Source organism: Myxocyprinus asiaticus, chromosome 31, assembly GCF_019703515.2.
Source record: "Myxocyprinus asiaticus isolate MX2 ecotype Aquarium Trade chromosome 31, UBuf_Myxa_2, whole genome shotgun sequence".
Classification (NCBI taxonomy): Eukaryota; Metazoa; Chordata; class Actinopteri; order Cypriniformes; family Catostomidae; genus Myxocyprinus; species Myxocyprinus asiaticus.
In genome coordinates, this window is record NC_059374.1 from 33,495,439 (window position 1) to 33,508,108 (window position 12,670).

General features: G+C 35.1%; 1 protein-coding gene across 2 annotated transcripts in view; it reads left to right on the forward strand.

Annotated features, from left to right (window-relative positions):
* LOC127422038 (serine/threonine-protein kinase DCLK1-like) overlaps window positions 1-12,670 on the forward strand; it is a 63,778-nt gene that overhangs the window by 23,578 nt on the left and 27,530 nt on the right. For both annotated transcript variants that reach the window (XM_051665368.1, XM_051665369.1), the window contains exons 4-5: window positions 6,546-6,645; window positions 11,796-11,912. In XM_051665368.1, coding sequence (XP_051521328.1) covers window positions 6,546-6,645; window positions 11,796-11,912 — 217 coding nt within the window. The remainder of the gene's footprint in view (window positions 1-6,545; window positions 6,646-11,795; window positions 11,913-12,670) is intronic.

Genomic DNA, 12,670 nt, shown 5'->3' on the forward strand with positions numbered 1-12,670 from the left:
ATATCTTCAGAATAGATGTGAGAGGTTTGGGTGAGAAACAGATCAATATTTAAGTCCTTTTTTACTATAAATCTCCACAGTCACCTTCACATTTGAAAGTCACATGTGGCACCTGTTTAGATTCACTTTCACATCTGAAAGTGAAAGTGGAGATTTATAGTAAAAAAGGAATTACATATTGATCTGTTTCTCAACCACACCTATAATATCACTTCAGAAGATATGGACTTAACCAGTGGAGTCTTATGGATTACATTTATCCTGCTTTTATCTGCTTTTTGGACCTTCAGATTTCAGGCCACCATTCACTTGCATTGAAAGGACCAACAGAGCTGAGATATTCTAAAAATATTAATTTGTGTTCAGCAGAAGGCAGAAAGTCATACACATCTGGGATGGTATGAGGGTGAGTAAATGATGAGACAATTTTAATTTTTGTGTGAACTATCCCTTTAAGAGCAACACATGGATTTATTTACTTTTATTTCTACATTCTTTAAAAAAAAAAAAAGGATAGAATTATATTAAAATTACACTTCATTCATTTACACATGCTTTGTCTCAACCGAAGCAAAAATAAATGTTGTTTTCCAACGATTACACAGTACTGCTAGCTTAAATTTTATTTCATCTTATTTTCCTTTCAGTAGCTAGTTTATGCATCTGCCTGGATTTCGCTAAATTTTAGACTCTAATACACATTCAAAATACATTTAGGCCTAGTTTATCAGTATATTTGTAACATACTTAGGAATTAGGTGCAATCATTAGAACCATTATCTACATCTGTATTAATTATTATCATTGATTATTATGGATCTTACTAAGTATGTGGTTTCATGCAACCATATAGCTTTGTTCTTCTGATACAAGCTTGCTGAAGTGCATGTTGCGTGCCTTTAACATAATCCTTGAATCTAGTGAATTATTCATGTGCATCAGTTCACAACACCCAGAATTATTCAGGACCAAACCAGTAGGACACACATGTCAATCAAGTATACGTGATGCATCCGCGCTTGAGAATCAGGAATGTAATTTTTTTTAAATGACATTGATTTGATACATGTTGGTTTTGGTGTGATATCTATATAATTATTCACCCTGCTTCTTGAGTTGTTGAAACAGATTTGTGTATTCAGAGTAACACGCCCTAAACTCCAGGAGGCTTTAAGTCATAATATCTAATGTCTTTCACATTACTGATCTCTGCATAAGTGTCAATAATGGCTTTGCGGATGAGCTGCATTCCGGCTCTGGTAAGTAGTTTGAAAGGAAACTCCAGTAAAGAGCTTCCTGTCAAACAGGATAGGAACCTGCAGGAGGTGCTCATTAACTCTGCTCACATACTGCTGTTCATCACTGCAATTAGGGAACTTCAGAGAAGGTCATATCTCTGTATCACCCTAATTTATTTATGTCCTCTTAGATGATGCATAAGTAATGGAACTAAATATTACTGGCTAGACTTACCACTTTGAAGACTATCAAGATTAATGGACTACATGCAGGATCAAAAATGTTTTGGTTCGTTCACTGACTGTCTTGATGCGTGTTGCAAACAAAAATGGCAATCACAGGCTGAAATCAGCAGTTCCAGTCCGATGGATGGCTTTACAAGAGTAAAATGTAGTGTTTTTCCACGCTGGTATAATTTATTTCAGATATGCCCACCTTAAAAAACAAAACAAAACTGTGAGTTGTTGCTTGTCAGTCAGATGGTCTCTTTCTTTCTAACTGGGTGTTTTTTGGCTAGATTAAGTTGCAGTGAGGACCAGACTTTATGCCGCAAGTTAAAAGTCTGGCTATGTGAGACCAACCAACATTCGACCCTGAAAAAATTTGACATTGTCTAAGCAGTTCAGAGTCTCATCTAAAGGAATGGATTACACCATATCTTGGCATCTTTTCACTTGTACTCAATTTGCTTTACAGATAGAACTTCAGATGGTACTATGGATTAAAATCATAATTCATCAGATTTGTGTATCTTTTTTTTTTTTTAAGTTCCACAGCTCCTGCTGCTACAAGCGGTCCCAGACAACACATTGACTTAAACCCAGAAGATTTAGACTTTGCAATCAGAGCAAAATATGGAGACAATTTTCCAGACTATCTTATGTTTTATCTTATCTGCGATATCTGTAAATCTGTGTGACTGTAATATGATGGCATATTAGGAGAATGACGTTGACCTTGTGTGAGAGTTCATGGGCAGGAAAGTGAAGTTGAGAGAGTTGTGTGATTATTGAGTAGTAAATGTTACTAGTACATAACTGTACTATAATGCATAAAAGTGCTTTTCTCCAAGACCAAGAGGGAGCTTGAATCATCCATTGAGCTGTGTTCAAATCTTAGGTTGTTTCTTATGTCACTTGAAATGACTATGATTGGTTCCAGCTTGAAAAGTAACAGGTACCAAGGTGCAGGTACCAATAATACACACCTGATTAAAGACACTGATAAATGTTAATAAGAATTAAATGTAAAATACACAGTGATAAGTTTAAATAGGAGAACTTATCCTATGTCTAAGGCGAGATGGTTTAGTCCTGGTAGCAGCTGCAAAATAAAATTCTACTGACACCTTGTGGTGATCAGGAGAAATGATCAATGGCACCTTTCTGTTTGGTTTTCAGCTGGTGGTCCATCAGTAATGGAAGCTTTTAGTCTCATTAGACACCTAGGTTTTTGTGGATAAATGATTCTTTATATGTTTAAATAACTAATTAACTAACACTGCTGTACACTTTGTGGCATACTATAGATCATGATACATTTTGTGAGTGTTCATCAAGCCTACACGTTAATTTTTTGATTCCATGTTTCTTGCCTGTGGGTCAAATAAGGTTGTCTGAGGTGGAATTGTTTTTATAAATCTTTTCAAAATCTAGTTAAAAACACATGAAACCTGTTTGTAGAATGTTGTCTTTGTGTCCAATTAGATTTATTTATTTTTTTTACTATAAGAGAGAGAGAGAGAGAGAGAGAGAGAGAGAGAGAGAGAGAGAGAGAGAGAGAGAGGCTTTAAAATGCCATTATTATTTTCAAATAGTTTTAAAACATATTTTTCAAGGTATTGATATGACCTCCATATCACACATTCTTGAGGGTCTAAAGGAGCCCTTTGTTTTATAATTTAATCAAATGTTTTTGAAACATATTTTAAAATAAAATTGTTTTTTAGAAATAAAAATAAAATATTATTCTGCACTACCCACGCCAACATTTATTTTTTCAAGAATTTCAGCTTTTAATGAGACTTTTTTCCTTAAAAGGGGGCGCTATATTGCAAAAAAAAAAATAAAAAAATAAAATCACGCTTAATATGTTTAAGTCTCCGAATACATATGGGGTATAATTTTAAAAGCTTAGAATCTGAACTTTTCATATAGATAACCATCACTTCTGCATTAATGTTACATACAATAACAAAATATGGCCTGAAAACATTCACGTCACAAATCAGCGCCACCTAGAGGTCATGTGATAGAAATATTAATATGAATATAAAAGTCTTTCAAATAGCACTTAAACAGACGAATTTTATATCAAATGAATCTCATTCTCAGGATTGCGACTTTAGAGTGAAATATGATTTCTGTAAGACATCAAACACAAACATCTCTTTTATGCACCGATCACTGCTGCTGTAAGCCCCAAATAGCTAAAAACTTTATATCTGCTTTTACCGTAGGCAGTTTTCTAAAAAATTTGCAATTTTTTACTTGTCTGTGAACTTGCTTGTGTGAATAATCCAATGTTATATCTTAGATGTCCAGAACAAAATATGCAGTCCAGCAGGAAAAGCAGGCTAAACAAATCATTGGAAATACTGTATATGTTATTGACTATTGATGATAAAATGTTATACATCATTAAAGGGGAGGATCTCAGCTTTCTAATCATCTAGATTGAGCTTCTAGTCCACTCAGAGGCCGAAATATTCGATGTAACAATGGGGGTTGTGCATGAACTGATAATTAGACTAAATGTCAATGGACGAGCACATCTGTGAGGGCTAAAATGCATCAGAGCGCTACCTACATTTCTTATCGGCATTTTGTGATGGAAGGTGATAGAAGAAAAAAACACATTTTTCTAGTACTTGCTGCCATCTAGGGGAATAAAATAAGACTTTTGTAGAGAAATGGAGTGAACAGAACCAGAATTCTTGGCAAATAAATGGTGAGCTTTTAAATTTGAGTTTGTAAAATTGCAGGCAGCAGTTGAGGAGGTTAAGCCCCAGAAAAAATATCAAAATGACTTTAAAATCAGTAACTGAAAACATGCTCATCATAGAAGAGATGTATTCTAGTAATTGTTTTATGTGAATTGCATTATTAATGTATTTTTTGGGGCTGTCAATTGATTCAAATATTTAAACAATTACATGGTATTCTGATTAATTAATCAAATTAATCGCACACATAAATATTTGCTTAGAAAGCCCCTCAAATAACAATAATTCAATATATAATGATTAAATCAATATAGTTACATTTAAATTATAAATAAAATACATATATTATAAAAAAAAAAAATAATACAGATAATTTAAATGTATTACATTATTTTGACACACAGGTAAAGCATTAAAAATGTCTTGAGATCCCTGTGTTCAGATTTGCACTCCATCGAGCTGTGTTTGAACGCAAGAATGTGTTCTTATCTTGTGTTGTCTGCCATCGGTAAGTGTGGTTTGTTTTCTGTCTGTATAAGCTGTGTGTTGCCTATACAGCGAGTTTTGCTTACTGCCCCCTGGAGAAAACAAGTGGTACTCCAAGCTTGAATTGCTCAGATATAGACCTAATTCACGCTAGCGCCATCTTTGATTTTTAATGGGAATGACAACGAGGCTGTGAGGGATAGACTTACCATCTCTTCAATGGCAAGAATGGTATAAAGCTGTAAAATGCTCCTAGATCACAAATGATTTTCCACAACTCATGTTGTCTGGAGTTCTTTGAATAGGCTAAATGTTCTTGGACAGATATTTTTTCAATGTTTTGTCCGTGGAAGGATCCAAAAACACTTTAAACTGTAGTACAGCCCATTGAAGAGACTGTACATCTATCCCTCACTGCCTTGTTGTCATTCCCGTTAAAATCAAAGATGGCATTAGCGTGAATAAGGTCTATAAGGAATATTCCTTATTATGGTCCGGGAACATGATTAGGTAATTGCGGGGGTTTTTTAACGCATTTTTTTGTGTATAATTAATCGCACCAAATTATTGCATTAAATCGACAGCGCTAATATTTTTGAACAATTTAATAGATCTGGACAAAAAATCATCAAATCATTGACACCTATAGTAAAACTACAACAAACAAGATTCAGTACATTTGTTCAATACATTTGTTTAGACATTATTATTATAATTATAAAATGTAGCCGCTCTTGAAATTTGGGTCAATCTTTCCACAGCCTGAGTTCATTCAGAATTAAATTAATAAAATATTAAATGTTATGTTTATTGCTTGAAAACGACAGGAAATGAAAAATATTTTAACTATTCTAATTTAATAATTTAATACTAAATTATTTATTTTGGCTAACAAGCCAAACTTCAAAGAAATGTAATCAGCAGTGTCTGATGTGGGCCAGGCCATACCAGCAATTATACACAATGGTCAAAGTTAGGTTATGACTGAAATCAGGTCTCTTTGATTGAGTTCTGTCCTGTGACAAACATGTTTGGATCAGCTGTGCTCAGTTTCAGAGAAAACAGATAATCCACACTTGGCTGGACAATACAAAAGCTTTAAAGCATATACTATATATATATATATATATATATATATATATATATATATATATATTATCAGTTTCAGTGTTGGTGTAGTTACAGTGTTTTGGCTTTGTAGGGCAGTATACTGTAGTTGTCCCTACATATTAGCTGGGATTGTAGACTCCATCTCTTCCAGGAGATTGCTGTTGTACTCCTGTAATTCTCTAAGGTTGACCTGACCCTCTGCTGTGTCACACAGGCTCATAACCCGATTTACGCTGTTATCATCAGTGATGCCTTTTGTATTGCTATATTATCACTGAATATAGGATCATTCACTCAGTATGAGAGCATTAGGTCACTTTTTGCCACTTGATTGAATCATCTTACTATGATCTAAGTGATGATGTCACTGTTGCTATAGTAACACATTCTCATTACTATGTGTAAATTATAAATAAAAGTGAGATGCATAACTGCCTTGGCCCACTGCTCTCTTTCATGCAGTTGGATGACTCACAGATCATTGTAATTCTTGAGTAGTGACCTTTAGAATGAGGGTGTCAAACACAGTTTGAGATGCTGATTAAATTGACCCTCACATCTGTACTTTGAAATCTTGACTTTAGATAAATATAATATTTTGTTTACATCAGATTTTGGTTGGCTATTTTATAGAGCGGTACAATCATTACAGCTTTGACAGAGCATTCTAAACCTCTCTTTTTGACCTTAAAAAGAAAGAAAAATGTAACTTTTAAATGCAATGTTGTTTGTGTGGATATTAAGTTTACTTCTACTGTGTTTGCAGGTGACGTGCCTTCAGGACTTCTTTGGTGAGGATGATATATTCATTGCCTGTGGCCCAGAGAAGTTCCGATACCAGGATGACTTCCTGTTGGATGACAGTGGTAAAATAATGAGTTTTATGTACAGTACATCTTATTTGAAATTACTTTTGTTTTCTGTAGACAACCAACTTATACAGAAGGCCAAACCTCAGTTCCATGACTGGACCTCTGTGGTTGTCAATATACTGTAGATAAATATGTTTGAGTTGTGGGCAGTAGTTGTGGACAATGAATAGAACAGAGCGCAGGTGTCTCAAGACTCGCCTTTAAATGCTGAAGCTCTTTAACTTGACACAGCTTTTAAAAATGTTGCGCTCCTGCACAAGATGCTTAAAAACAGGAAGATGTGACACAGCGGTCAGAGACGGCCATCTAGCGCATGTTTACATAGAAAAAAATATTTTAAAAGCAGAGGTATTGTAAGCAAAAAACACGTTTGACAGGCATGGCCCTTAAGAATGTTTTTTGTCTGTACCATACCTTGGTAAATATTGTACTAGACTAGTTAGCAATAACTCACATAATAATTAGCATTTTATTTTAGTGATTATGAAGTAGGTTTATAATTGTTGATAATAAACAGTTTTGACAAATTAACATCCTGTCATATTTTTCAGTTATTAGAAAGTTGGATTTTAGCTTTAGCTAAGGTTTGTCTCCTTTAAACCGTATTACCTTATTAACTGTAGAATAGGGCTGGGCGATATGACGATATTTATCGTTGCGAGTCACAACAATATATGTAATGTGTCAATCGATAGAGATTTTGCTATATTGCGTATATTGTGATACTGTATGTAAGTATCCATGTGTGCGGCATGAGCGTGTCTATTAGTGGGCAATGCTTCATTTTTTTTTTTTTTTTTTTTTTGCAATACTTCAGTTGAAACTAAGAGAATTAAAGAGACATGGACAGGTTTACCTGTTTTTTTTGCAATTTAAGTTTTTATAGATTTGTAATTTGTATCTTTTTTATTGTGGAAAAGATACAATTGACAACATCTGCCACAGTTACAGCTTTTCCAACTTATTTTAAGTCTTCATTGCTAACATTTACACTCAATAATACACTCATTTTCATAAAGATATGAGTAACACATTATTCAAATGACTGTATCCAGTTAGTTTAAGCAATGTACACTGTAAAAAAAATTCTGTTAAATTTACGGCAAAAATCTGACAGCTGTGGTTGCCAGAAATTTATTGTAAAAAATACGGTAACCACATTTCAGGCTTTACGGGATGTGATTTTGATGCCTGTATATTTTCCAGTGTATTACCGTCGTTTATATTATTAAATAAAAAACTTGATATATTAACCTTCTGAACCTGTAAAAATCTGCTTTTCACTTTATAATGTATTGTTAATCACGTAGTAATTACAAAAGAGCACATGATGACATGAATTTCATCAATTGTGGCCCTTCCAAGAGCAATGACCAATAAACATGTAGAGACTCAGTGTCACTCACACAAACACTAAACACCATCAGGGTAACACATGTGAAATTTAAATAATGCAGTAAACATTAACTAATCAACATCAAATATAACACACAACACCCCAATGTACGTAACTGATATTAAAAATAAGAAGAAACATAACTATTCCCATAAAATATAATGAAATGAACTGGGACATGCAGCGAATTCTGGGAACGCCCAAGTATTGTTTTATGCCGTAATTTTAACAATAATTTACCATAAAAAGTACACGTATTTCCTGTGAGGGTGTCTATTTCTGTTTGATTTTCTTAATTTGCTTAATTATATTTTTATTTGGATTTTTCTTATTTGCTTTAAAGTGTGTTGAATTTTTCTTGTCTACATTTCTTCAAGTTGGAGGTAATACCTATAATTTTCCCTCTAAGAACCATTTTACTAGCATCCCACAATATGGAAGGTGTCACCTAGCCATTGTCGCTATTTACTATGTAATGTTCAATTTCTGTTTTAATTTGTTGTTTGATCTCTCTACTATTCAATATACTACAGTTTAGTTTCCAGAGTGTGTTTTTTTGGTTTACTCTCCAAACACAATGAGAGATATCAGAGCATGATCAGATATGTCAATTAATCCTATATCACAGTTTTCGATTCAATGTTGTCTCTCCCAAATGCTAAAAAATAATCAATATCTTGAGTATGATGAATGTGGAATAGAATAATCTGTGTAATCTCTTCAAAAATCTCTCCATATATCAATTAATCCCATTTCTCATCATTGTGTTAATTTGTTTACTCACTGGACTCGCTGTTTGGCAAGTTGGATCTGAGGAATCCAATTTAGGGTTTTGTTGAACATTAAAGTCGCCTGTGCAAATGAAGATTCCTTGTGATTCAGAGGCTGTCTTGTCTGTTATGGTCCTAAAAAAGGAGCATTTACTTCCTGGTGGGGCATAGACGATAAAGAAAGTTATTTGAGTATCCTCTACTCTGCCTCGTATCATTATACAGTTGTGCTCAAATGTTTGCATACCCTGGCAGAAATTGTGAAATTTTGGCATTGATTTTGAAAATATGACTGATCATGCAAAAAAACTGTCTTTTATTTAAAGATAGTGATCATATGAAGCCATTTATTTTAACATAGTTGTTTGGCTCCTTTTTAAATCATAATGATAACAGAAATCACCCAAATGGCCCTGATCAAAAGTTTACATACCCTTGAATGTTTGGCCTTGTTACAGACACACAAGGTGACACACACAGGTTTAAATGTCAATTAAAGGTTAATTTCCCACACCTGTGGCTTTTTAAATTGCAATTAGTGACTGTGTATAAATAGTCAATGAGTTTGTTAGCTCTCACATGGATGCACTGAGCAGGCTAGATACTGAGCCATGGGGAGCAGAAAAGAAATGTCAAAAGACCTGCATAACAAGGTAATGGAACTTTATGAAGATGGAAAAGGATATAAAAAGATATCCAAAGCCTTGAAAATGCCAGTCAGTACTGTTCAATCACTTATTAAGAATTGGAAAATTCGGGGATCTCTTGATACCAAGCCAAGGTCAGGTAGACCAAGAAAGATTTCAGCCACAACTGCCAGAAGAATTGTTCGGGATACAAAGAAAAACCCACAGGAAACCTCAGGAGAAATACAGGCTGCTCTGGAAAAAGACGGTGTGGTTGTTTCAAGGAGCACAATACGACGATACTTGAACAAAAATGAGCTGCATGGTCGAGTTGCCAGAAAGAAGCCTTTACTGCGCCAATGCCACAAAAAAGCCTGGTTACAATATGCCCGACAACACCTTGACAGGCCTCACAGCTTCTGGCACACTGTAATTTGGAGTGACGAGACCACAATAGAGCTTTATGGTCACAACCATAAGCACTATGTTTGGAGAGGGGTCAACAAGGCCTTTAGTGAAAAGAATACCATCCCCACTGTGAAGCATGGTGGTGGCGGCTCACTGATGTTTTGGGGTTGTGTGAGCTCTAAAGGCATGGGGAATCTTGTGAAAATTGATGGCAAGATGAATGCAGCATGTTATCAGAAAATACTGGCAGACAATTTGCATTCTTCTGCACGAAAGCTGCGCATGGTACGCTCTTGAACTTTCCAGCACGACAATGACCCTAAGCACAAGGCCAAGTTGACCCTCCAGTGGTTACAGCAGAAAAAGGTGAAGGTTCTGGAGTGGCCATCACAATCTCCTGACCTTAATATCATCGAGCCACTTTGGGGAGATCTCAAACGTGTGGTTCATGCAAGACGACCAAAGACTTTGCATGACCTGGAGGCATTTTGCCAAGACGAACGGGCAGCTATACCACCTGCACGAATTTGGGGCCTCATAGACAACTACTACAAAAGACTGCATGCTGTCATTGATGCTAAAGGGGGCAATACACAGTATTAAGAACTAAGGGTATGCAGACTTTTGAACAGGGGTCATTTCATTTTTTTCTTTGTTGCCATGTTTTGTTTTATGATTGTGCCATTCTGTTATAACCTACAGTTGAATATGAATCCCATAAGAATTAAAAGAAATGTGTTTTGCCTGCTCACTCATGTTTTCTTCAAAAATGGTACATATATTACCAATTCTCCAAGGGTATGCAAACACACTGTATATATGTACACACTGGCGGCCAAAAGTTTGGAATAATGTACAGATTTTGCTCTTATGGAAAGAAATTGGTACTTTTATTCACCAAAGTGGCATTCAACTGATCACAATTTATAGTCAGGACATTAATAACGTGTAAAATTACTATTACAATTTGAAAAACAAATGTTCAGAATTTCTTAAACTACTTCAAAGAGTTCTCATCAAAAAATCCTCCACGTGCAGCAATGACAACTTTGCAGATCCTTGCATTCTAGCTGTCAGTTTGTCCAGATACTCAGGTGACATTTCACCCCACGCTTCCTGTAGTACTTGCCATAGATGTGGCTGTCTTGTCGGGCACTTCACACACACCATACAGTCTAGCGGATCCCACAAAAGCTCAATGTGGTTAAGATCCATGACACTCTTTTCCAATTATCTGTTTCCCAATGTCTGTGTTTCTTTTCCCACTCTAACCTTTTCTTTTTTTTCTGTTTCAAAAGTGGCTTTTTCTTTGCAATTCTTCCCGTAAGGCTTGCACCCCTGAGTCTTTTCTTTACTGTTGTACATCAAAACTGGTGTTGAGCAGGTAGAATTCAATGAAGCTGTCAGCTGAGGACATGCGAGGCATCTATTTCTCAAACTAGAGACTCTTATCTTCTTTCACAACTTATAATTTTTTGAGATAGTGAATTGGTGGGTTTTTGTTAAATGTGAGCCAAAATCATCACAATTAAAAGAACCAAAGACTTAAACTGCTTCAGTCTGTGTGCATTGAATTTATTTAATACACGAGTTTCACAATTTGAGTTGAATTACTGAAATAAATGAACTTTTCCACGACATTCTAATTCATTGAGATGCACCTGTATATATATATTAAATCCTACTTATTGCTAACAAAATAACCAATTCAGGTAGCATCAGGTACATTTACTAACATTCAAGACTATTGTTTTAACATTACTTGATTATTATCTAATTTAATTTTTTTGTAATATTTTTTTATTTATTTTTGTATTTAAAATGTTAAAGCTAAATTGATCATTGAATTCAGCAATGAGCATGTTGTGTGTTTTCTTCATCAGTCATTGTTTTGTCCCAATAGATAGACCCAGGTTAACAGATTTGTCTTTCTCTTTCTCTCAGATTGCAGGGTAGTGAAATCTCAGTCATACGGCCGCATCTCTTCCATGCAAGGCCGCTGCTCTCCTCGCATTGGTGGACCTTCAAGAAGGAGCAAGTCTCCTGGTTCCAGCAGCTCAGGTAGGACCCTTTAGACCAAACTGATGTCACATTGTCCCATTATGCTTATCATGAGACAAACTCATCTGAAATAAAATAGCTGAAGAACTTGATACCATTTTGATGTTTGCAGAATTTGAGGATGGTTGTTTCTTGATTGAAACTGAAATTTGTTCTGACAAGTATCATAAGAAGATGAGTTGTGTGCAAAAGTGACTCATGTGCAAAAGTGACTCATAAAATATTAACTGGGTACTTGTAAATGAATTCATTGTAATCACAAAATTCAAACATGGGTGAGCAGAGTGTGTGCCTGTAGTGATATCAGATTTGTGGCTTTAATTATCTCCAAATCATTCCGATGACTGATGCTCAGAAAATGTGCTTGAAGAGTTAAATAAGAAATTAGGCAACAAATCCAGCCGAAAACGTTCATGTTCTGACAGTCTCTCTCTTCCTCTGTAATTAATTCTTGCATTAATTAGTTTGATCAGTGCAATGTTTCAGTGTACAAGTTACCACCATGGCATTATAGTTTTTTGTTTTGAAAGTCTGATTTAGTATTCCATGCTGGTGCTTTTTCATACTGGTTTGATAATTGCAAACCATATCTCTGAATTTGCTAAACTAACTTAGGCAATGCATCAGTGGCTCATAAGTTTGTACTTATATTCTGTAGGATATTAGGGACATTTTTGTCCCAGCTGCCATGCTTTCACTCTACCGCTTTGTTTCCTAGCCACCTCTTTGTGTTTCTGTCTCATTGGCACACTTCTGCA